The 25262-nt window shown below is 43.6% G+C and overlaps 1 protein-coding gene and 1 non-coding gene across 4 annotated transcripts in view; both read left to right on the top strand.

The window, feature by feature from the left end:
• The window catches only part of HHAT (hedgehog acyltransferase), a 365335-nt gene that overhangs the window by 206803 nt on the left and 133270 nt on the right, over positions 1–25262 (top strand). For 2 of the 3 annotated variants that reach the window (XM_083175655.1, XM_083175654.1), the window contains exon 9: positions 10848–10883. The exons of the other annotated variant lie outside the window; for it this stretch is intronic. In XM_083175655.1, coding sequence (XP_083031781.1) covers positions 10848–10883 — 36 coding nt within the window. The remainder of the gene's footprint in view (positions 1–10847; positions 10884–25262) is intronic. 3 annotated transcript variants of the gene reach the window in all.
• On the top strand, positions 23163–23353 carry LOC146066040 (U2 spliceosomal RNA). The gene has a single exon (XR_014472824.1). It is a non-coding gene; the product is annotated as a U2 spliceosomal RNA (small nuclear RNA).

Below are 25262 nucleotides of genomic sequence, written 5' to 3'. Positions count from 1 at the left end.
AACAGCATAGCGGTAGGCCGCCCACAAGAATGTCGAAGTAACGCCAAAATAACGACTGAGAGTGCAAGAATATCAAAATAAAAGAGAGAGCAACAGACAATTATGGAAGTCTCAAGTAAGTGTATACTTTAAAATAACAAACCAAATCACTAAGGAGTTTATTCTAGTTTATTCTTTCTGACAAAATCCTTCTTAGATGGACAAAACCATGTGCACTGCAGGGGGGCAGATGTAACATGTGCAGATAGAATTAGATTTGGGTGAGTTATTTTGTTTCTGTGCAGGGAAAATACTGACTGCATGATTTTACACTGCAATATAGATCTCACTTTGAAGAAAAACCCCACCCAAATCTAATTCTCTCTGCACAAGTTACATCTGCCCCACCCGCAGTGCACATGGTTTTGTCCATCTAAGAAGGATTTTGTCAGAAAGAATGAACTAGAATAACCCCCTAAGTAACAGAAAATGAGAAAGGTAAGAGAGAAGGAAGAAAACAAGAGACTTAGGGCCTTATTTTGGTTCACTCTTTCTGACAAAATCCTTCTTAGATGGACAAAACCATGTGCACTGCAGGGGGGCAGATGTAAAATGTGCAGAGAGAATTAGATTTGGGTGAGTTATTTTGTTTCTGTGAAGGGAAAATACTGTCTGCTTTATTTTTACACTGCAATATAGATCTCACTTTGAAGTAAAACCCCACCCAAATCTAATTATATCTGCACAAGTTACATCTGCCCCACCTGCAGTGCACATGGTTTTGCCCATCTAAGAAGGATTTTGTCAGAAAGAGTGAACTAAAATAAGGCCCTAAATGAGGAAACCCAGGGGTGGGAAGGTGCTGATAATGATTGCATAGTGAAGGCGTTAAAGAGTAAAGCTCTGTACACACGGTTAGATTCCTTTGCTATTCGGCTAAGATTCGATTGCTATGCAATTTTTACTAACTTGTGCTATTTAGATACAATTCATACTATCTATATTGACATCCATGTCTATGCGATACCGATTCGATTTTGACTATATAGTCAAAATCGAAGGCTAAATTGCACCGTGTGTACACACCATAACACTGGAAAGTTGTAAAACAAGATAATATTGAAACTGATGTTCGGTCGGTCCAGAAGAAAAGTCAGCATGAAGGAGCCAATTATTGACAGAAAGCCAGAGACCCCAACTTTTTTTTATCTATTATTTAGCAGACTCTGATTTACTCTGATTTCAAAGCAGGATCTTATTGGCTATCAACTGTTAACAACTGTCATGTGATTTGGGATAGCCAATAAAATCCTGTTTTGAAATCAGAGTAAATCAGAACCTGCACATCTCTATTATTTATGTACACTATAATTTTCTCCATTGCACCCAGATACCACAGCATACAAAGAAGGAACTTCAATATAGTTCCAGTAGGTAGCAATAAAGCATCTAGCTGCATAACGGATCTGAATCACAAGTTTATCGAGGCCCTCTATTGTGTGCCTATGCACCCTTGGGTGCCACAAGGCACTTGCAGGGGTGCCTTGGGTTGCTGGTCCAGGACCAAAACAAATTAAATTATTATGTAATAGTCAAAACCCATTCTGGTGGTTGCCAGTCATAAAATATGTGGACATTGAACCACAACTATATCCACCACCACATAACTGAACTAAAAGGTGACAGGTACGTAAGCACCATTTACTTAATTTAATATATTTTGAATGTATCAATATGAAACTTTTGGCCTAGGTGCCTTGTAAAAAAGACAGATACTCTAGATCTCTGTGATTCAAGAAAGTTTGGGAACCACTGCAATAGAGACTTGCACTACCTCTTTGATGAGGTCTACAATTACATGTAAAAAATGCTCTACTTTTTGGCTGGTCTTTCAGAATGGAAGGAATCATTTTCCCCATAACATTTCCAACTATAAAGGGACACTGGGGTAGATGTGTAATGAGCCAGAGGGCAAGTTGCCCATGACAACCAATCAGCTGCTGTATAATTTGCTATTTTGCTAATTATAGGTGTTACTTCAGTGCTGATTGGTTGCCATGGGTCACTTCTCCTCTGGCTCGCTTCTCCTCCCTTATCACTACTTTATACATCCACCCCACGGGTCCTTATTCAACAAGCCTGAAAATTGCAGATTTCATGTACACACGTGATCACAGTGTAGCGACTAGAAGCAGCAACAACAAGATGGGGGTGGAGACTGGCAGGGATGGAACATTCAGGGGGATGACCATTACGGAACACGCAGCCACAGCAACCCCAAACATCTGTCTTCGCAGCGAGGGGGCTGATGAGGGGGCGAGACGGTGATGTGTGAGAGCTTTGCTGTATAGCTGCATGTTGATATTAATGACGGCTATGATACAAAGCGTACGGATAGATTTAGTTTGGATACAGTGATGCATAAAACTCATCATACGAGGGAATACATGTTTTTATTTCCATGCATGTAGTGTGGGGACAACTTGTGTTCGACGACCCGGCATTGGCCCCTATGTGTTGTCTGTGCACCTACAGTAGGAGCAAGTTTCATCTTTGCTCCTTTGCTCATGACTAGCCATGGCTAGCCATGGCTATTCTATTGTTCTCAGCTGCAATACGTATTGTATTGCAGCTGAGAACAATAGAATAGCCATGGCTAGTCATGGCTAGCCATGGCCAAAGGAGCAAAGATGAAACTTGCTCCTACTGTAGTTGCAGTATGTCAGTGAGCTTAATTTAATTATATTCTGGTTCCATGTGTGGTTCCGGGATGCTCAGTCTCCCGCACCATCTGTTCAGTTTGGAAACCCACGTCTCACATGCAGTTCAGCACAGATGCCCAGCTACAAACATTCATTCTTGTTCTTTTGCTAAAGTCACATCCATCACAATATTCTCTTCTGTTTAAATTTGAAATATTAATGAGCAGCACCTCGATGAAAGTGGCCTGAGCACATTTAAACAACTTAAATAATATTTGGCTCTGCATAAATACATCGCAAGATGAAAAGGACAATATCGCCATTTTCTCTAGCCATATGTTACATCATATAGCCATCAGTGTATTTACAGTAAGAGAAGCCAAAACCGTTTAATTGATCTTTATTGAGCTAATGAGATATGAGTCTTGGAAATTATCATTGTGATTGATTATAGTATTACTTGTTTGATATCAAAGTAACTCATCATAGCACAAAATGATACGCTGTAAACTTAGTAGACAAACTAATGTCAAATGCAATTATGAATCCCGAGTGTAATCTGCAAACTACTGTACTTTGGGCATAATTTACAGATGGAGCGCCTGCCAGACAGCCTAAAGGATCGCCAGATGTCCTGAGCTGGCGCAGGCTGGCGGACAAGAGGCCCATCTGACGGGGACGCGTGAGCGTCTCAGACGCTCGCGCGTCCCCATCTGTACGGTGGCAGGGACCGTCTCTGCTTCAGGGAGGGGGGCCTACGGGGGAGCAGTGGGGAGCCGGCGAAGGGCTCCGACAGAACAGGGCGAGCGAGAGTCTCGTACACGCGCGCCCCCTTCTGTCGGATGGATGCAGCAGCAATTGGCGATACTATCACCAGGAGCAGCTCCAGTGAGAGCTGCTCCATCCGTATGTTTGTACACACATGCTGGAGAATGTGATATTTTATTGGCTTCGCAACTGCAAATATCAGCAAGTGAAGCTGCCACCTACAGTAGCCCACAGTATACGCAAAAAGGAAGAACATCGGGTCTAAGGCAGGGTTGCCTTCTTTCTGGCTGCCCACTCCAGGAGCGGACAGCCAGGTCCGTGAGGCAGGGGGCGGGGCCTCCGGCATGCCTAGAAAGGGGCAGACCTATGAGAGTAACACACTGTTTTGGCAAGGCTAGCGTGAATGCGGCATCATGGCTACCCCCTCCCCCACCGGACATGATTTCGGGAGCATCCCGGACATTCCGGGAGGGCAGGCAACCTGGTCTAACAGTTTGTCTAAGGCTAGACTGGACATGGCACCAGAAATGCAGACACCATGTTTTTGTAATTACAAGCCCGTAGGTGATGGCAGATACACATCCTGAAAATAGCAATGACACATCTGTGTTTTTGCAACCATTCCACAATAACACCTCCAAATGGTCACTTCCTGTCATTCACTTTCCCATGAAATCTTCATTACGATCGAGAGCTCAGAAGCACCTAAACTCATGCTCAGTGTGATCACAGCACATGCACAATCACTCATTTGCGTGAACATTGTCCTTTGCATACTAAGGTGAATTAGGCCCTTTGTACAATAACTTGAGAAGGTTTAATTTAGAGTGCTCGCCATTTATAGCTGTGGTTTGGTTGGCTGATTTTCTCGGTAACCTCTTCAGAACTATTTGACCCTCTTTTTAACTTCTTCAGTAGCTTATCATATGTGATCCTTAAGCAAACCGCACACTGCGCCATGCAGAACAGTACTTGGCCTGGCCACTCCCGGAAACCAGAGGCGACCTGCCCCTGTTTCCTGAAATGTCAGCCGCTGCCCCTAGCCCTTACTGCGAATGCCTCTGCCTATCATTCAGGCAGAGTCATTTGCTGTTCTGCGCTGTAATTCAGGACCAGTCCTGCACGCACGGAACCCAAACATCATGCAAATTAGGGTTGGATCACTTATGTGATCCACCAAGAGTTATCCCCATTGTTTGTAAATCTTGTCTTCCCGTCTTCTACAGCACAGTATATATATGAGGGTCCTTTTTATTGGTAGCAAGCAGTTATCCTACTGTACTCTGTCATTTTTTGTGAACATGTGGGGAAGGCACAGCTTCCAGTACATAAATAAGGCGACATTTGTGGAGAAGACACAGAAGTCATTTGTGTGCACCTGTTCCCTAGTTTTTTTTAACACAATTTAAAAAATATTCTGTTTTGCATCTAAGATATAAGGTTGGAGAGGGAACACTTTTAGGGGTGTTACTTATGGAAGGAACATAGTCAAAATTACTTATATTTGCTCTAGGTCTAAGCCGGCAGGGTCTTATGCTGATCATTTATTTAATTTTACTCCTTCCAGTTATAATTTAATTTCATTAAAAGTTTGGTTCTAATGACACAATTTATACAACATTTACTCTTCTGCACAGAGAAGGACACATCCACATTTTTTGAAATGCACCAGGTCTCCGCCCCAAACACCAGCAGCATGTTAATCATCGCAGCACCAGATCTGCACATGAGCAGTGCCATTCTGTGTGCGTGTGTGCAGATAGGTAAACATATTTTTACATACATTTATTTGCAGTTATTTATATAGGGCACACATATTCCCCAGCGCTGTACAGAGAATATTTGAACATTCACATCAGCCCTGCCTCAGTGGAGCTTACAATCTATATTCCCTACCACATATACTGTACACGCACACACATTCATTCTATGGTTACGTTTTTGTAAGCCAATTAACCTACCAGTATATTTTTGGATTATGGGAGGAAACTGGAGTACCCAGTGAAAACCCACGCAAGCATGAGGAGAATATACAAACTCTGCACAGTTAGGGCCATGGTGGGAATGAAACCCATGACCTCAGCCCTGTGAGGCAGACATCTTTGAATTAAGCCCTATATTTTTCTCTGCCTCTATCACATAAAAGTGTACAGATTTTTTTGGGTTTGTGCAGTATATGTAACCTTACTCTCCGCTGATAAGTACATTATATTAACCATTTAGAAACAGCCTGAGTTCTACCCTGGTAAGCCTGGTGTATTGGTGATTTGTGGACATTACCTAAGAGACCTGCTTATCTCGCTCTTTGGCTAACTAATGTGTTCAGTGTTTTCCTTTTTGGTTTTTGATTCTCTTTCTTCTTTCAATCATTGTGTTACGGAGTAATTTGCATTGAGTCTGTGAGAATTAGTGCTATTTTAATATAACAATAGCGCCGTTCCACCTTCAATTATATGCTTCAGTAATAAAATAAATTGTATCTTGGTTTCATTTCCTATATATGCCATACTGTATGTGCTAGATGTTATACATGTAATCAGTCATTAAATAAAATTTTTCCAAATAATATATATATTTATTTCATTAAAAATATACTCAAGAGGATTTAATTTTCCTTTACCCTTTGGGGTGTATACAATGATTTTTGCGAGCTGTGACAGCGAGCAGTGCTGACTGCTCGCTGTCACAGCTCGCAGGGTCAGTATTCCACTGACCCCTTGCACACACCATTTTTCCCACGCTAGGTTTTTGTGGCGACGGGGAAACCGCATGTGCGGCCGCTAAAACATCGAGGCTCACGGTTAAATGCAGCGGGCTCCCTGCATTAGCCGCGAGCCTCGATGTTTGGGAGAATCCTCGCCATCCTCTGACAGCGAGGGTTCCGCTGGAATTTAGAATAGGGTGAGCAGCCGGCGCGGGTGGTTGAACAGCTTGATCGCTTGTTTTCGGTGATCCCCACCATTTAACCCCCTTACCGGCCGCATTGAATATGGCCATTTGAGTGCCAAGTGAATTTGTCAAAATAGGTGTGAAAATTGCCAAGCAAACATTTGTATTCATCATAATGACCTGTAATGTTTACCTTATATAGGAAATTTAATATGTTTTTATACAACTTTTTAATATTAATTTAGATAACAAATGTGAGCAACGCTGGCATTTTTATTGGTTATCTCTCACAGAGATGTTGGCACTCAAAGGATCAACATACAAAAACAAAGTACTGAAATAAATTATATTTTTGCCTTAAAAGAACATCTAGCGTGACATTTAATAGGATACGAATTTTACTAAGATTCTGAAATCGCACCATATCGCATGTTTTCAAATCGCAATTTTTTTTTTAAAGAAATCAACAATTTAATGGAATGCAGTATATGGCATGAAAAATGTGATGCGATAAAGTGCGGATTTTAATCATGAAAATGTGCGCATTATAGCACATGTGCGATTTGTTAGTCATGTTAATGTGAGGTTTCTGTAAAAAAAAAAAACTCCATGGGGTCCCCCTTCCTGAGCACAACCAGCCCCGGCCTCAAAGAATCGGTCCTGGTTTTAGAAATTCAGGGGACAAACAACATAGGGAATCCCCAGGATTTGTGTCAAATTCAGCAAACGCATGGTACTCTTAGTTTCTCTCCACCGAGGCGCTCGCAGTCTGAGTAACAGACAGGGCGCGTTCGCTGGGGACCATTCAGCATTTTGTGGACGTGCCCACAAAAATGCTGGGCGGACCCCAGCGAGCGCAAGTGTGCCCCTGCCTGCTCGTGTGCACATGACATGTGCGGTCGCATCTGAGCGGATGCGTAAGCGCACACATCTGCTTGCAGCGTAGTAAGGGGATTCGTGCGGCAGAGGAGGTGCGTTCGGCCTGAATCGTTCCATAGGTGCACAAAACACACACAATGCATTGCACTAGCCGCCATAATCAGTGATTCGGTCCTGAAATCCTTCTAATGTGTGGCCAGCTGTATTCTGGCAGTAGATATAGCAGAGCTGAGTGGGAATTTGCAAGTATTATTGAATCGCTAAAAAAAGCTAATTCATTTTCAATAAACTTTTGTAGTCTCGGTAAAAGCAGATGAGGATCGCGGTTGTGATGGCACTGATAACAAGATTACTCATTTCCCTGGTTGATATATTTACTTAGCGGCCTTTGCAAATGAAAGGAAAATCTCTCAATGATGTGCACAGTGTGGAAAATCAATTGGCTCGGATTCTCCTGCAGTGTAATATCCACTGACAGATGCATGCCCCACCCCTTACCGCACCGAGAGGACAGTCTCATCTGTGTCATGCTGCCCGTATAATGCTGGATCTTATAAAATAACTTCTTAAATAAACTGTGAATCTTACAGGAGTTCTGTTTTTTATTATTCTATTAGGATATGAGTAAGGACAAATAAGAACAAATGAGGATAGATGTGACAGCATAGGGCCGACAATTGATAGAACATCATGAAAACATCCTATTTCATCCTCCACTAGCCTCTCACTGTAATATCGCACTGTAGATAATTGGATGGCAGGCTGTTTATGTAGTTACAGCTCCCACAAGGATTGCTTCCCCGGAATATGATTAAATCAGACCCAAAGATCATTCTTTGCTCATTTTCAGAGGCGCCCACTTTTGTCACTGCCGCTGCTTCTTTCTACATAGTGGCTGTGCAACTATATGCAAATGCCACAGGAGGCGACTTGTGTTAATAGATGCCCACTGCCGGGTTCTGTGATCCTCTGCTGCGTCTTAAGGTCCCATACACTACAGCAATGTACATGCAATTTGCGATTTTTTGATGCGATTGCGGCATTCAATCGCATGAAAAGTGCCCAAACTGCATGTGACTGACAGCAGGTCCGATGCAATGTGCGGTCTCGTGCGCATCACACTGGAGCCATTGTCACCAGGAGCAATCTGCTACATTGCTTCTGAGCCGGGCAGGCTTGGCTGGGATTGCTAGGAGTATATGACATGCAAAAGGTCCCGGGCGACTTCTCAGAGGGAGGAAGTCACCTAGTGTACAGTATGCCCAGTTTTAAGAAGCTGCTTTATATAGTCAGTGTATCAGGGAGATTCACGCTGCTAGTGCCACTGAAGTTAAGGGCGCAGTCACTGGGTTTAGCACACCCAGAAGCCAGGGCTGACATACCCCATTTTCCAAGGGCCTAGTCACTGGGTTTGGCACACCCAGAAGTCAGGGATGACATACCCGCTTTTCAAAGGGTGCAGTCACTGGGTTTGGCATGCCCAGAAAACAGGGCTGATGCCTGCTTTTTCTGGAATTCTGCCTACAGATTTCAGGGTATTGCGAGCATCACCACATCCCTTCTCATGCGCTGCTCTGAAAACAACAAAAGTGTCAGAGTTTTTATGTTCTCCCCATGGGCCTGATGCATTTTGACTCAGTATGCAGCGAAAATGACTGTTTATCGAGCACTTAAACCCTACCTGCCAAGCAAGCAAAAGCCCGCCCGCCGGCATTGAGCGAAAAGCCACAGCAGCATGCAAATGGATGTGTTTGCTGACATATCCATTCGCATGCGGCCGTACGTGCGAAAAATTATTTGATGGTCGCTGACCACTGAAGGGTTTTTTGCTGACTTGCAGATAAAAGTCAGTCTGAGCTGACTTTTATCTGGTTCGGAGATGGCCGAACAGGGGCTTGGAGCTAACGTCCTGTGACATCAGCCTTCCGCCCCATGCAGGCTTTGGCACTCCTGTGTTCACCCAGTGTTAGCACACCCACTGTTTTTGTGGGCACGCCCAAGAAACACTGGGCGTCCCCATGCTCCAGCCCCCTTTCCGCACCGCTGTGTGCGAACGCCTCGGCGACTGTGATAGTCGCCAAAGGTGTTTGCTCTGCGGCCCTGCACATGTGTATATTTACCTATATGCATGCGCAGAGCCGCACCATCGGCCCCGACGCGAATATGCCGGGGAACGAGTTAGGCCCCATGTTTGTGCAGGTTTCCTTTTGTTGCTTTGGTTGTCTCACTGAGGGATAGATGTATGAAGCAGTGATAAGGGAGAAGTGATAAAGTGCCTGGTACTTTATCACCGGCCAATCAGCTCCTAACTGTCCAGTTACAGGCTGGGTTTAAAGAGACATTCAGGAGCTGATTGGCCGGTGATAAAGTACCAGGCACTTTATCACTTCTCCTCCCTTATCACTGCTTCATACAGCTACCCCACAGTTCCAAAAATGTTTCCATTGGGATAAACTTGACCCTAATATGTATGTGTGTAACAAAGTTCAGTCTTTATGTACTATATAAATAGTATAATAATAAAAGCCCCAAAATAATGAGTTTATCATGACACAACACTTCTCATACTCATCCCTTATTACCGCGCATCACACATCACTTCTCAGATTGTCGCTTCTTGTTCTCGCTCCTCGTGCGTCACCTTTCATATTCACTCATCACACGTCACTTCATTTACTGCTCATACCGCTTTTCTGGGTTACTCCTCACATGTTGCTCATCACATTACTTCTCGTGTGTCATACATGCTGGACCTCGACAAACAACGATGTCCGGTTTCCTTGTGATCGGTAGATGTCCTACCATCGGCCCTGTACAGAAGCCTTGATGCTGTTAGTGACATCACGCACAGCTTTCCTTAGGGATGAATTTGTGGGTCAGTATGACTGCAGCTGCAGGAGTACAGATGGTTTCCCTTGCCTTTGGAAGGGTATGTGTTGTTAGGTAGAGCACTGAAGGTCGACAGGGCTCAGGTCGACAGTCAAAAGGTCAACATAAGTTTTCAGGTTTTTTTATCACAAATGTGGACATAGTTGACATGGACACAGTCACATGGTTCGCTGCGCCCTCCACACTATTATATTCTCCCATCATGCCATAGTGGTTGGTAAGGCACTTGTTGGCTAAAACAGTGAAAAACTCATGTCGACCTTTTTGACTGTCGACTTTCCCACTGTTGACCTAATGCTTGTGTCGACCTCCAGACCCTGAAGGACCTAAGCCCTGCCGACCTTCAGTGGTCGACTTAATGTATTTCAACCTTCATGTGGTTGGCCATACGAAGGTATGCTCTTTGCAATTGGTTGGATCAGTGGTGTTACAATATAACTGGTTCTAGTCTTCCATAGTAATGTCTCCTCACCCTAAAGACTAGATGAAGGAATATTAATAGGAGCAAGTCATGCAGTAATTATAGTTTTAAAAAGTAAAAGTTCTGGGTTTGTCTTATGGTGGTAGATGGGTTTTGAAGTTGTTTCCATTGTTCTCTAGGAATCGTATTGCTCATCTCTTCTTTGTACGCTATAGATTATTTTTTTTCATTTCATTTGCAATACAGTATGTTGTTTTGTGCTTCTTTCCGTCTCTGGATCTCATTACAATGCTTATGTTTATTTATTTTATTTTTTTCAGGAGTTTTGATGTTGGCCTCCATCGCTTTCTTGTAAGGTAAGCAAAAACTAAAAGGAACAATTAGCCGTAAGAGATAATTCTCCATCTACTCACCATTGTTATGTATTTTATTTCTGTGCTGATGGCAGCCGACATTTTGGCGTGTCCTCAGATAACTTTAAAAAATAGATGTGAGGGTACCAGTATCGTTTGGCTGTGTAGGTGCTTCTACAGTTAGTGTAATATACTGATCCTTAAGTACATTTAGGAATTCCCCACTTTCAGCTGAAGTACTTGTCTCATTAGTCCAATCTATGGGCCTTATTCTGATTGCATCGCTTCCCAGCGCATTCGCACAAGGGAGCAATGTTTAGCGTCTGCGCATGTGCATTAATTATACGTGTGCAGATGATGGGTGCAAGCGGGCACGGCGAACTGCTAGTTTGCCACCCCGATCGCACCTGGCAGTGAGTGCATGGGGCGGCATGGCGGCAGGGCTGCGCCTATTTTAATGCCCAGCGTTCCCATGTAAATGCGCCCGTGATGCGGGTAAGGGGGGCAGGCAGCCTTGATGTCAGTGGATGTCAGCTGCCTGCACGCTTCCTGTACAGGGAGCGCACAAATATAAGAGAGGTGTCATTTGTGCGCACCTTCCAAATCATTCGATGGTCGCCAACCATTGAATGATTTGGCCCCGCATCCAAGGCTGCAAATGGATGTTTATGCTAAACATCCATTCACAGCTGTGCGGTGAAACTCGGCAAGTGAGCACAGAAGCATTGCATGTGGACCAGAATAAAGGGCCTTATTTTGGTTCATTCTTTCTGACAAAATACTTCTTAGATGGGCAAAACCATGTGCACTGCAGGTGGGGCAGGTGTTACTTGTGCAGAGAGAATTAGATTTGGGTGGGGTTTTACTTCAAAGTGAGATCTATATTGCAGTGTAAAAATAAAGCAGTCAGTATTTTCCCTGCACAGAAACAAAATTACTCACCCAAATCTAATTCTCTCTGCACATGTTACATCTGCCCCCCCTGCAGTGCACATGGTTTTGTCCATCTAAGAAGGATTTTATCAGAAAGAATGAACCAAAATAAGGCCCAAAATCCCCCAAGATTAGTACCTGTCCCTGCTATGTTGATTTTTTTATTTGTTCTAAAAGAAGGGTTTCATCTCTTTCTTTAATGACATACCCCTATTAACCCCTTCCCGACGAGGCCTTTTTTGTTAAATTTTTTTTTTTCCTCCTTGCGTTCAAATAAGCGTAACTTTTTTAATTTTCCGGCTATATAGACACATGAGGGCTTTTTTTTTGCGGGACAAGTTGTACTTTTTAATGGTACCATTTACTATACCGTATAATATTCTGGGGAATCAGGAAATAATTAAATGTGGGGTAAAAAAAAAAAAAAACGCCATTCCACAATTTTGCGCTGGTTACGTTTTTTTTGGAGTTCATAGTTCGTTTAAAATGATGGGTTATCTTTATTCTATGGGTCGTTACGATTCTGGTGATACCAAACTTATATAGTTTTCATTACGTTTTAGCACTAAAAAAAAAAATAGAAAATTTTACGGTTTTTCTAATTTGCGTCGCGTCGCCATGTTCTGCGGCTTATAACTTTTTTATTTTTCCACCTACGGACCTGGGTGAGGGCTCATTTTTTGCGGGCTGAAGTGTACTTTTTAATTAATACCATTATGGGATATGTGCGACTTTCTGATCTCTTTTAGTTACATTTTTTTGGGTAGGCGATGCGACCAAAAAACGTAGTTTTGGCGTTGGGAATTATTTTCCGTTTACGCCTTTAACCGTGTGGGATAACTAATGTTATATTTTAATAGATCGGACTTTTAGGAACGCGGCGATACCAAATATGTGTATTTTTTTATTTTTTATTTATTTTTATTTGTGAAATGGGGAAAGGGGGGTGATTTGAACTTTTAATATTTTTTTTTTTTTTTTTACTTTTACTACAAGGCCCCCTGGTGTACTTGACCACTAGGGGGCGCGATCGCCTGTACAAGATTCAGCCATAGAGCTCTATGGCTGAACATAGTGATTTTCAGCACTTCCTATTACATCCTGCCTCAGGCAGGATGTAATAGGTATGCTGACATGGCCAGCACAGGGGTCTACATTAGACCCCTGGCTGCCATGGCAACCGATCGGCACCCTCCGATCTCGCCGCGGGGGGCCCCGATCGGCGCCGGAGGGGGGCGCCCCCCCTCCGATCAGCTATTTAAGCACTGCGGGCGCTTTGCCCGCGGTGCTTAAAGGGTTAAACGGCCACGATCGGCGAACTCGCCGCTCGTGGCCGTGAGAGCAGGTACCTGGCTGTAATATACAGCCATTACCTGCTCTCTTTCAAGCCAGCTCACTCCGTGAGCTGGCTTGATTCCCCCGCAACCGACACATGACGTATATATACGTCATGTGTCGGGAAGGGGTTAATAATTTGTTGTTTATTATGTTATTTCCAACTATCTCTGACCACACTGCCTCAGTATTATTCCCAATTTTCCCCGGGGCCATTTCCTATAAGCACGGTTTTAGGTATGATCTTACATAAAGGCATAAACCCCCCCTTCTTCTATCTTCCTTTCTTTTCTGCAAAGGGTATATCCCACCATTTTTAAAGACCAGTCATGTGTCATCGTACACCATGTTTCCGTTACCCCAATTATGTCATAGTGGTCCCATGTGGCCAGAGTTTCTAGCTCCCCTATCTTGCCTGCCAGACTTCTTGCATTGGCCAACAAGTATTTCTCATAGCTTTTTTTTTCTCCCTTTTCTCATAGCAAGGTGTTTTTTTTCTTTTTGTGATAGTGTTTTCTTACTAATTTTAGTTTTACTCCCCAACCCCCCTCTCCACCCTCAATTTTCTTGCTTACCCACTCCCAACTATTCTGTCTTTCTAGCCCATAGTTTATTTATGTACAGTAGTTTCCACCCTATGAGTAGTTGAAAGACTCCTCCAACCTTCTGACCATTCTGGCCCCCAGCACGGCCGCCCTCTTTCCATTCAGGTGCAATCCGTCACTGCTGTATAGATAACCCCTGTCTGAGAAGTCCGAGCAGTGCTCTAGGATCTGAACCCTTTTGCCTGCACCATTCCATTGGCCACACCTTTATATATATGTTCCCTCTGTCTCCCTTGACTAGCGCGTGGTATAGGTATTATTTCTGAGAAATTACCTTGGATGGCCTCGTATTTAGCTTATGGGACAACCCACCTGCCTTTTACTCGGTCATTTGTGCTAACATGCACCATGACCACTTAGTCCACCAAATAATCTGTCTGTCTGGTCCGCGATGTGCCATACCTGAGCACTCAGCAGACTGTACGGCAATTGCGGTCCCGGTAGCAGATTGCTCTCCCCTACTACCCTAGAAACCCCTACTACCACAATCTGCCTCAGTGCCTCTGATTTCCTGACCCCACTAAGACTGATGTGCCAGTCCCCTGGTTGCTAGAGGTCACATTCGGCTCCTCCAAGAGGCAAAGCACCCAGACACACACACTGTCCTCCAACTGCTTCACTTCCAACACTACAGGAGGTGGAGCACCCAGACACACACACCATCCTCCAACTGCTTCACTTCCAACACTACAGGAAGCGGAGCACCCAAAGCCAGACACCATCCTCCAACTGCTTTACTTCCAATACTACAGTAGGTGGAGCAACCAGACACACACCATCCTCCAACTGCTTTACTTTCAACACTACAGTAGGTGGAGCACCCAGGCACACACGCACTATCCTCCAACTGCTTTACTTCCAACACTACAGTAGGTGGAGCACCCAAACACACACACCATCCTCCAACTGCTTCACTTCCAACACTACAGGAGGTGGAGCACCCAAAGCCACACACCATCCTCCAACTGCTTCACTTCCAACACTACAGGAAGCGGAGCACCCAGACACACACGCACCATCCTCCAACTGCTTCACTTCCAACACTACAGTAGGTGGAGCACCCAGGCACACACGCACTATCCTCCAACTGCTTTACTTCCAACACTACAGTAGGTGGAGCACCCAGACACACACACACCATCCTCCAACTGCTTAACTTCCAACACTACAGAAGGCGGAGCACCCAGACACACACACCATCCTCCAACTGCTTCACTTCCAACACTACAGGAAGCGGAGCACCCAGACACACACGCACCATCCTCCAACTGCTTTACTTCCAACACTACAGTAGGTGGAGCACCCAGACACACACACACACACCATATTCCTCCAACTACTTAAATTCCAACACCCCAACACCACCCATAAGCATATCCCGCCCCTAATTAATAATCAACACCCCTGCAACAAACACTACATGTTGCTGATCAGGATCTTCCATTCTTGCTACTTTTTGCTCCCACATCAAAAGCAGAAACTAACACATGTGTGAGGGAGAAGAGCCAACAAAGAAAGTAGTCATGCATTCCAGCGGATTCAGTATTGAATGCCGGCGGTCGGGATCCCGGCGTTCTGAATCCCGAAGCCGGAATCCCGACAGCCGAAATGCCGACAAGGGGGGGACTTGGATCGCCCCCCCTTGCGGGCTCGCTGCGCTCGACACGCAGCGGGCCCGGTGCCTCGCTACGCTCGGCACACTAATTTATTCTCCCTCCAGGGGTGTCGTGGACACCCACAGAGGGAGAATGTGTCGGCATTTCGGCGGTCGGGATTCTGAACGCCGGGATCCCGACCGCCGGGATTGTAACTGCATCCCATTCCAGCCTGTGCCCCCCTGCCCCTTTATTGTGCATTGGTTCTATGACTGATAGCCACAGTTGTTCTATGGAAATAATTGAATAGCTCTGGACACTTAAGTGGGGACCTAAGATCTTGCGGTGTCAGTGGCTAATTGAATCTGCCAAAAAATGTTTTTAGAGATAACTCAATGTGAATTACACTGTACTTGCCTCCATATAGAAACAGTTCTATTTAAAAAAATACAACAGCACCCTTTGAAATGTTACTGCTTAAAAACACTTGTTCAGTTGTATTTGAGTTTGTATCTAATAGAATAGATCAATTTGTAATAGCCTCATCGTTCAAACAAAAAAAACTGAATTTGGAATTTCATGACGAGCAAGATTGTATCAGAAGCTGATCGCTGTCTAATTGTCGTCACACACCTCCATAACAAAGCCTGTGTACTGGGATAACAAATGAATATGTAACGGTTCTCTTTGTTTAGTTAGGCATTAGCGCACAATGTGATTCACATCACTGAGCTGATTCATTTTCATGAAGCCTCTTCATATTTTTCCTGTGTAGTTATTTTACATATCTGCAGCCAACAACAGCTGGCGGAACTGTATCTAAAGGATTGCTATAATAAGCTTGATGTGCTGATATCTGAAGTAAATTCTGTCAGTAAGTGTTTACACCTCAGGTAATGCAGGTAGAAACAATTTCTGTGACTAATAAACATATTGTGCCATGATGTAGGTGACATCTTCTGTTATGTAAATGCATACTTCTCAACTTTAAAAACAAATTAAAAGGGACTCCTGTGTTGCATGATCCTGAAAAGAGGGTGTTGGCTCTTTTATAAGGGAGTGTGACCTCACTGCAACCACAAGCTACACCCCAATTTAGTCACTGGGGGGGGGGCTTATGCCCAGCGCTCTGAATTTACAAATACGAATGAATACACCATCGATACATTACGACAGAAATCACCATTCAAAAGAGTGGTGATTCCTGATTTACTAAGCGGCTGTATTGAAAATATGGCCGCTAATTGGCGTAAAACGCCCGCGAATGGCGTGCCAAATACGGCGGGAAAATACACTTTATATTCCTGTCGTATTTAGCAGAAGCCTGCATGGATCCGTCAGATCCGTGCAGGCTTCAGTGTGTAAAAAATATAAAAATAAATAAATAACCAGCACCAGGCTAAAAGAGCCGGGGCTGGTAATAAAAAATCAGGAAACCCGGCAAATAGGGGTTCCTCGATTTTTTTTTTTAAACCAGCCACAGGCTCCAGGTCCGGGGCTGGTTCCCAAAATACGGGGGACAAAATGACTAGGGGGTCCCCTGTATTTTAAGAACCAGCCCCAGGCCAAACCAGCCAGCAGAGTAATGCCACAGCCAGGGGAGACTTTTTATACAATTCCCCCCGGCCAAAGCATTCATCCCTACCGACCAGTCAGCCTGGCCAGGGGAGCTGAGGGAGTGGGGACCCCCCCAATTAAGGCCCCCCCCCCCCTCTGATAATACTGTGGAACTATGAGTCCCAGCAAGCTTCCCCCGCAAGCTGGGACTTGCAGAACCACAAGTCGCAGCATGCGGGGCATTAAAGGGCCCGCTGGCACTTGTAGTTCCACAGTATGAAAAATAGTCAAACACACAGAGACACAAGAAAAATAAAACTTTAATACATCCAAAGCCCACACATACTGATGCTTACCTATCTTGATCCTGTCGGTATAGCTGAATTGTGCGCATGCTGAATTGTGCGCATGCACGCCCCTATTATATCACGAGTTATAAACTTACGAGGATACATCTGTATATCACATTAATCAGCACAGTCTCCTCAAGCATTATAGTCACATTATGTTGCGACTGAGTCACCTTTTGGGCACAGGACCCTGCAGCTCACCCACCTGTGCTGCATGGTCATCGGGATGGCCACTGTCTTGATCTGATATTCACTAAGCTGTGCTCAGTGTCGGAATTCACCAATTCTCCTTTCCCTCTCTCAGATCACAACCTTATCACCTGCATGCTGTCCTCTAGTACTTCTAACTCAAAAACACAGAAATCCTATAATCCACCTCAAGCCCGCAGAAATATTAATGATATTAATTTTCAAGTACTCTCCTCCTCACTGCAACAACAGCTTGCTCCTATTTCTGCATTCACTACTCCTGAGATGGCGGTATCACACCTAAACCTAACCCTCAAAACAGCCCTGGATGAAGTGGCTCCAGTTACCCACCACACTCCAAGTAGGCCTAGACGCCAACCGTGGCACTCTAAATTAACGAGACACCTACAAAATATCTCACGCAAAGCTGAGCGTAAATGGCGTAAATCTCACAGTCCAATGGATTTCTTTACATATAAGAATATCTACCAGTACTATAGTTATGCCCTGGAAACTGCCAAACAAACATATTTCCAAACTCTCATTTCTGCTCAAGCTTCTAACCCAAAACGACTTTTTAATACATTTAAATCCCTTCTCAACCCTCCCTCACCCAAGCCACCAACCACTATCCATGCACAAGATCTTGCTTCCTACTTCAGGGATAAGATTGACAAGATCAGAGATGAATTGGTATGCTGCAACTCAGTTGGTGATATGCTCAATTCCATACCTGAGCCCTCTGAAGCATTTGCTTCATTTGATCCCACAAATGAAGATGAAGTATCTGCACTTTTCTCTGCCTCCCACTCTACTACCTCTTCTCTCGACCCTATACCCTCGCAAATAAGTAAATCTCTGTCTCCTGTGCTCATTCCAATCTTAACTAAAATCTGTAACCTCTCTTTCTCTACTGGTGTCTTTCCTTCATTGTTCAAACAAGCAGTTATTACTCCGATTCTGAAAAAACAGAATTCTGATCCAAGCTCTCTCTCAAACTACCGTCCCATTTCTCAACTTCCATGCACCTCCAAACTACTTGAAAGACTTGCTTATACTCGCCTCACACACTTTCTGAACTCGCACAACTTAATGGACCCGCATCAGTCAGGCTTTCGTGCCCAACATTCCACAGAGACAGCACTGACTAAAGTTGTGAATGATCTGGTCACTGCTAAGTCTAAAGGCCACTACTCACTACTAATTCTTCTAGATCTCTCTGCTGCTTTTGACACTGTTGACCACACACTTCTCATACAAACACTACAATCCATAGGTCTTAAAGACACAGCACTCTCTTGGTTCTCATCCTACCTCTCTAACCGCTCCTTTAGTGTTCGTTTCTCTGATTCTACCTCCTCTTCGCAACCTCTTTCAGTTGGAGTACCTCAGGGTTCAGTTTTAGGTCCCCTGCTTTTCTCAATCTATACCTCATCTCTTGGCAAACTAATCAGCTCCTTTGGATTTCAGTATCATCTGTATGCGGATGATACTCAGCTCTACCTATCCTCCCCGGACCTGTCCCCATCTGTATTGAGCCGTGTCTCTGAATGCCTTTCTGCTGTTTCAACCTGGATGTCATCTCGCCACCTCAAACTTAATATCTCAAAAACAGAATTAATTATATTTCCGCCAATAAATAGTAGTTACCAACCTGATATCTCTATCGCTGTTGAGAAGATGACAATCACTCCTACCTCTCAAGCTCGCTGCCTAAGTGTTATCCTTGACTCAGAACTTTCCTTTGTACCCCACATTCAATCTGTCTCAAAATCATGCCACATGCACCTAAAAAACATATTTAAAATTCGCCCTTACCTTACACAAGACACTGCAAAAACTCTAATCCATGCTCTCATCATCTCACGCATTGATTATTGCAATAGTCTCCTTATTGGCCTTCCCCAATACAGACTCTCACCACTACAGTCCATTATGAATGCAGCTGCAAGGCTAATCTTCCTAGCCAGACGTTCATCGTCTGCAAAGCTACTCTGTCAGTCACTTCATTGGTTACCTGTATTCTACCGTATTCAATACAAAATTCTTTTACTTACACACAAAGCCATAAACCAAACTACACCAACATACATATCTTCTCTTATCTCAAAATATCATCCAACACGACCTCTACGCTCCTCCCAAGATCTGCGTCTCTCATCCACACTCATTACCCGTTCCCATTCCCGACTGCAGGACTTTCTTCGGGCTGCACCCACTCTGTGGAATGCCCTCCCAAGCACAATAAGACTCTCCTCCAGTCTCCAAACCTATAAGCGTTCCCTGAAGACTCATCTCTTCAGGCAAGCTTATCAAATTCCAGAACCAGTCATAGAACCTAGCATTCTGGTGGAATCGATGCAATAAAGAATACAGTATATATCCTTATGTATCAGTGCCTATTTCCCTATAGATTGTAAGCTTGCGAGCAGGGCCCTCCTACATTTTGACTGTCTGTAAATACCCTGTTTTGTTGTATCACTGTCTGCTATTGTAAAGCGCAACGGAATATGCTGCGCTATATAAGAAACTGTTAATAAATAAAATAAATAATGGTGTATTGAGGCTGGATATAAGCGGAAACATCTGTACACTGAGATTTCTAGAACCTTTGATGTACAGTATATATACAATTTATATATATATATATATATATATACACAGAGGATTGAGAAGACTCACTGCATGCTGCCTGTCATAAATGACATTAACACAAAATGTATCCTTGAATGCTGAACCAAAATTGTACCTTACAGATTTTAAGAGCTTTCATTGGCATTAACCAGCAGAATGCTAAACAGTGGCATCCAGAGATGTTGCAAGAAGTACTGGGAATACAGATTGATGTTGATGTTGATATTGACATTGGAAAATCAGGCTTCACCACTATTCCTTGGTTTTACATCGGATGTTTGATTATTACATCTGATGACGTCTTGACTGAACATTGTAGAATGTTATAGAATGTTAAGTTTCTTGATATATTCTCAGAAAAATGCTGTCCATTCAGGGATGTAACCAGATCTTTCTGGGCCCATAGTAACATATGGAAGAGGCCCCTGTCCCAATGCTTTTGTAGCATACATCTCCAAAGATATAATAGTGCCCTAGATTATTTTCCGGACCATAGTGGTGTACTAGTCAATATTAAGCCCCATGGTATTGTCCTAGTTTATCTTATAGTTAACATGATAGGCCTGCCAGCATACATTGTGCCAAACAGTATCCCCAATTCCTATTTTGACGTACAGGGCAAAACTGATTAAAATCAGCTACAAATGCGACAAACTGTGACGGGAATGGCCAATATTGCTCAAATATGAATGAAAATCAGGGTAGAACATGCATGTATAAATCAATAGACCATTGGCCAAACTTGCCAGGACTTTTGTTCAGCACCAGCACAACGGGGAAATTTACAATAATTTGTATCAGCAAATTTGTGATAACTTAGCCCTTTAATGTCCGGTATGCTGGTACTGATGGTTCTCCAACCACCAGTATCAGGGGAGGCTTGCTGGGACTTGTAGCTCCACAGGTAAAATACAGTACAATATTTATTCTATTTTTTACTCGGCACCCACCGCCCAGGGGTGCCCAGTATAGCCGCAGGCTTCAGTCCTGGCCTTATTGTACTCAGGATAGGGGGGGCTACTTTATAGGGGGGGGGGGGCCTGGACAGGGATGACTAGTTGTGGTAAAATGCCATGGCCGCAGGGCCACAGTATAAAGGTATCCTCAGGCTGTGGCATTATCTAACTTATTAGTGGAGCCCGGTGCTGGTTATAAAAATACGGGGGACCCCTACATCTTTTAGCTCCCATTTTTATATTTTTGGAACCAGAAACCGTCCAAGAGTCAAATGCTGGTTCTTTAAATACAGGGAACCTCTACACAATTGTTCATTGTATTTTTAAGCACCTGATCATTGGCCCTGTGTATGTCTGATGTACTTTATAAACTGCACTTTGTTTGAGGCAGAATATCGCATAAATCCCTCGTTTGCCCCCAAGACTGATCACAGGAGGTCCACGTGCAGTTAGGCCCTCATGCCATATGGTCTGATTCAGAGGTGGGCCTTTGGTGCAGGGATGCCCAACGATGGTTTCTCTGATCCGCAATTTGCGTACAAAGGTGCAGTATCTTTCACACCAACGGACCTTTTACCGGGCCAAGAACCACTGCATGAGATGATTCAGTTACTGGCTGAGTCATTCCCCCAAATGAGTCTGTGTTTGAATCACTTCCACGTTACCTTGCAAAATGTTCATTATCTGACTGTCAACCACACTGTGTCCTAATCAACACTGTGAGCACCATCACAAAACCATTGCAACACACATGTGACACATGCGCAGTAGCAAAAACATCATCCATCTACACAAACATCAGCTTTGTGCCCATGTCTGAATCAAGCCCATAGTGATTGGGGCCAGAAAGGAGATTTAAATTAATTAGTATTACAGTAGTTCCACTGTATCTTCTAATAATAGAATTATACAAAAAATTGGCATTGGATATATAAACTATAATAAGCTTTTCAGAGATTTTTTGGGTGTTTTCTCTTCATCCTGGTGTTTGCTGCAAAGCCGGGAACTGGGAAAGACAAGACCGCATCAGCTGGATGTCTGAGAAATGTCTTTCCTGCCAGCAGGCCTGCAATTTCCTGTAATGGAATTGTAAAAGTGGTGCTAATTATTATATTTCATACTGTTCAAGATGTTTGAAGTGAGGCAAAAAGCAGATACTGCTTTTATCACATTTTTTGCAATTAAGTTCTAGCACTGTTACCATTTCTTATGTACTGTTGGTCATAAAATATTATAAGAAATAAAGTATCCAATGGCCGGTGTGAAACAGTTATAATAATGTGGAAAACAATAAAACACTGCTGCATGCTATCGGGTAGCACACTTTTATATAATACCAATAAATAGGCAATAAAAAATAAATAAAATACATGTTTAGTATGGTTTCACACCTATGTTTTTTGGCCTTTGTGTCTTTGTCATTTTCCTATTTATGTGCTTTTTCTTTTTTTTTTTCTTTTTAAAGATTTATTTATATAGCACCAGGATACTTTGTTTGCACTAAATACAATACTGTGCACAAATTTTAGCCAGGTATGAAAAAAACGCTGCCAATGTAAGAATACTTTAAAAAAAAAGTGTTAATAGTTTATTTTTATAGTATAGTTGGTGCTGCACCTGAGTCTTGGTGTGCTTAGGTGCTTAGGCCGGCAGGGTGGAAAGCACAAAGTCTGAACAGTGGGGGACAGAAAAGTTTGAAATGTCCCAGGGGCTGGTTCTGGCTTCTATCAAGGTCCAATTGATGAGGGTATCAAGGGTAAAGGTCCAGCAGGTCCCTGGGACATTTACCAGAATAATCCTCCATATTTCTTATTTCATTTTTCAGACTGGGATCAGAGGTCCAGCATTGGTTCTGCTTTTAAAAGGGGGAGGGGGGTCACCACACCATTTTTTGTGTTCCTAATTAATTGATTTTTTTTTACCCTAAGAAGCACTACACAGATCACAGGAATCTGCAGGGCTTCTCACAAACTTGACTGCCACAGATATGTCTATTTTGATGTCGGTTAAAAAACCGACCTTGGCTATGGCAACATTTTTGTTTTCCTGATGTCTGTTTTTGGTCGGTGGTAAATGTTTTTGAATCAAGATATGAACACAGAGTTTACAACATAAAAGTCAACCCAGGATCGCTTCTCATCCTTTTGGCTAAGATCAAGTGTAGTTTCTGTTCTTATCAGTTTAATATCTGATACGCCTCCTATCTGGGGGCCATATATTAAATGGATTTTTAGAACAGGGAGATGGAAGAAGAGCTTGCTCTATCCACCCCACGCATTGATCTGGTATTGCAGTACTTCCAGGACCGATGCAAAATAAAGTCAACCCAGGTACAAGATGTTGGTGTTATTAATTAGTTGAAGTGCACTTTTTTTAATAGAGGAAAATAATTTTGATTTGTCATCTCATACTTCATATTAAGGCTCTTTAATCCATCAGTGTTCACTGAATGAAAACAATATTATGGGCAGACAAATTATTTAATTCCTGAGATGCATAGCTCTGATATTCCAGAAGCATGCAATCTCCTACAGACGCTTCTGCCGCAATTTCAATTTATTCCTATGGAATTGCAAATCCACTTCCCAGGGACTGTGCAGTTCCATACAAATCGGAATCAGGTCTATTGTGGGTTATTGATTCACGTTAGCATTTCTAAGTCACTATTGCCAAAAGAAATGAGCTGACCTGAATGAGCTTGTGTGTGTGTTCTGATGTAATACACAAATGAAGAGAGGAATGATCTAAAAATAGAACTCCCATACATCCAATAATTCAATTTCCTATACAAATTACTGTTATTAGCCTAATGTTCATTCAAAATGCTAATGCTGCAAATATTACTAGCAAATGATTAAGCAGCACTGCAGTTGTATCCAGGAATATGGTTTCTTTTTAAATACTGTAGTGCTTTTTGTTCTACTGCTATTTCAGCTTTTCTTTTCAAAAAGATCAGAGGCTAAATGTAATAGTCTGCAAGAAGACAGGGGGGCAAGAATGTGTGCATTTGTAAAGGAGCAATTATTAATAGGCAACATCAACCTGGTTTTCTCTTGTAAATGATTTACTTTTTAAGGGGCCCTCTAATGTAATGAGTCGCACAACTGGGCATTAAACATGGAGGGATATACTCTCTACAGAAAAGACAGGGAAAATAGAAGGGGCGGGGGTGTGTGCCTTTATGTAAAAATAACTTAACACTGTGTGAGAAAGAAATGAGCTCAGGTATAGATGAAGATAACACGTAGGCCGTGTGGGCAGAGATAACTGATAATAACAAAAAACCTAATAATCTAATTTTAATAGGGGTATGCTACAGACGTGAACAATAGGGACGAGTGTCTACTTTTAAACCAAATCAAAAAATCGTCAGATCAGGGACAGGTACTAATTATGGGGATTTTAACTTAAAATGAAACATGTAAATCAGCAAAAAGCAGTGGGTTCCTAAGCTTACTTAAAAGACCAGTTGGTACTTGTTTCCTAGCACGGCCACAACGATCATGATCGTGGGCATCGTGAGGAAAAATCGGGGGCATCGCGGCCATCGCATGCACTAAAAAATCGGGTGCGATGCCCGCGATTTCCCCATAGGGAACAATGTTAAATGCCTCAATTTAGCCGCGATGCCCCCGATTTCCCATAGGAAACAATGTTAAATGGGTCAATTTACCCAAATCATCACAGGGAACAATGTTAAATGGGCCATAAACCCCCCAAAACACCCCTGAACAGTGAAATGTCCCCCCAAAAGTATTTTACGCCACCCCACGATCAACGCGAACCCGAAGCGTGGCGAGCGCAGCGAGCCCGCGAGGGGCGGCGGTACGCGTCCTCCGACCTTTTCATACCCCCACTATCCACGTCGGCGTGGAGTTGAGAATAGAATAGTGTAGCGAGCGCAGCGAGCCACCGAGCCCGAAGCGTGGCGAGCGGCCGCGGATACCTGTGAAGCCCGCAAAGGGACGCGTTTACCTGTGAAGGTATCCGCGTCCCCTCGCGGGGCTCGCTGCGCTCGCCACGCTTCGGGCTCGGTGGCTCGCTGCGCTCGCCACACTATTCTATTCTCAACTCCACGCCGACGTGGATAGTGGGGGTATGAAAAGGTCGGAGGACGCGTACCGCCGCCCCTCGCGGGCTCGCTGCGCTCGCCACGCTTCGGGTTCGCGTTGATCGTGGGGTGGCGTAAACTACTTTTGGGGGGACATTTCACTGTTCTGGGGTGTTT

The sequence above is a fragment of the Crinia signifera genome, chromosome 3 (genome assembly GCF_055691185.1).
Source record: "Crinia signifera chromosome 3, ASM5569118v1, whole genome shotgun sequence".
NCBI classification, from domain to species: domain Eukaryota; kingdom Metazoa; phylum Chordata; class Amphibia; order Anura; family Myobatrachidae; genus Crinia; species Crinia signifera.
The sequence above is the reverse complement of the archived record's forward strand: the minus strand, read 5'-3'. Positions and strand labels throughout refer to the sequence as shown.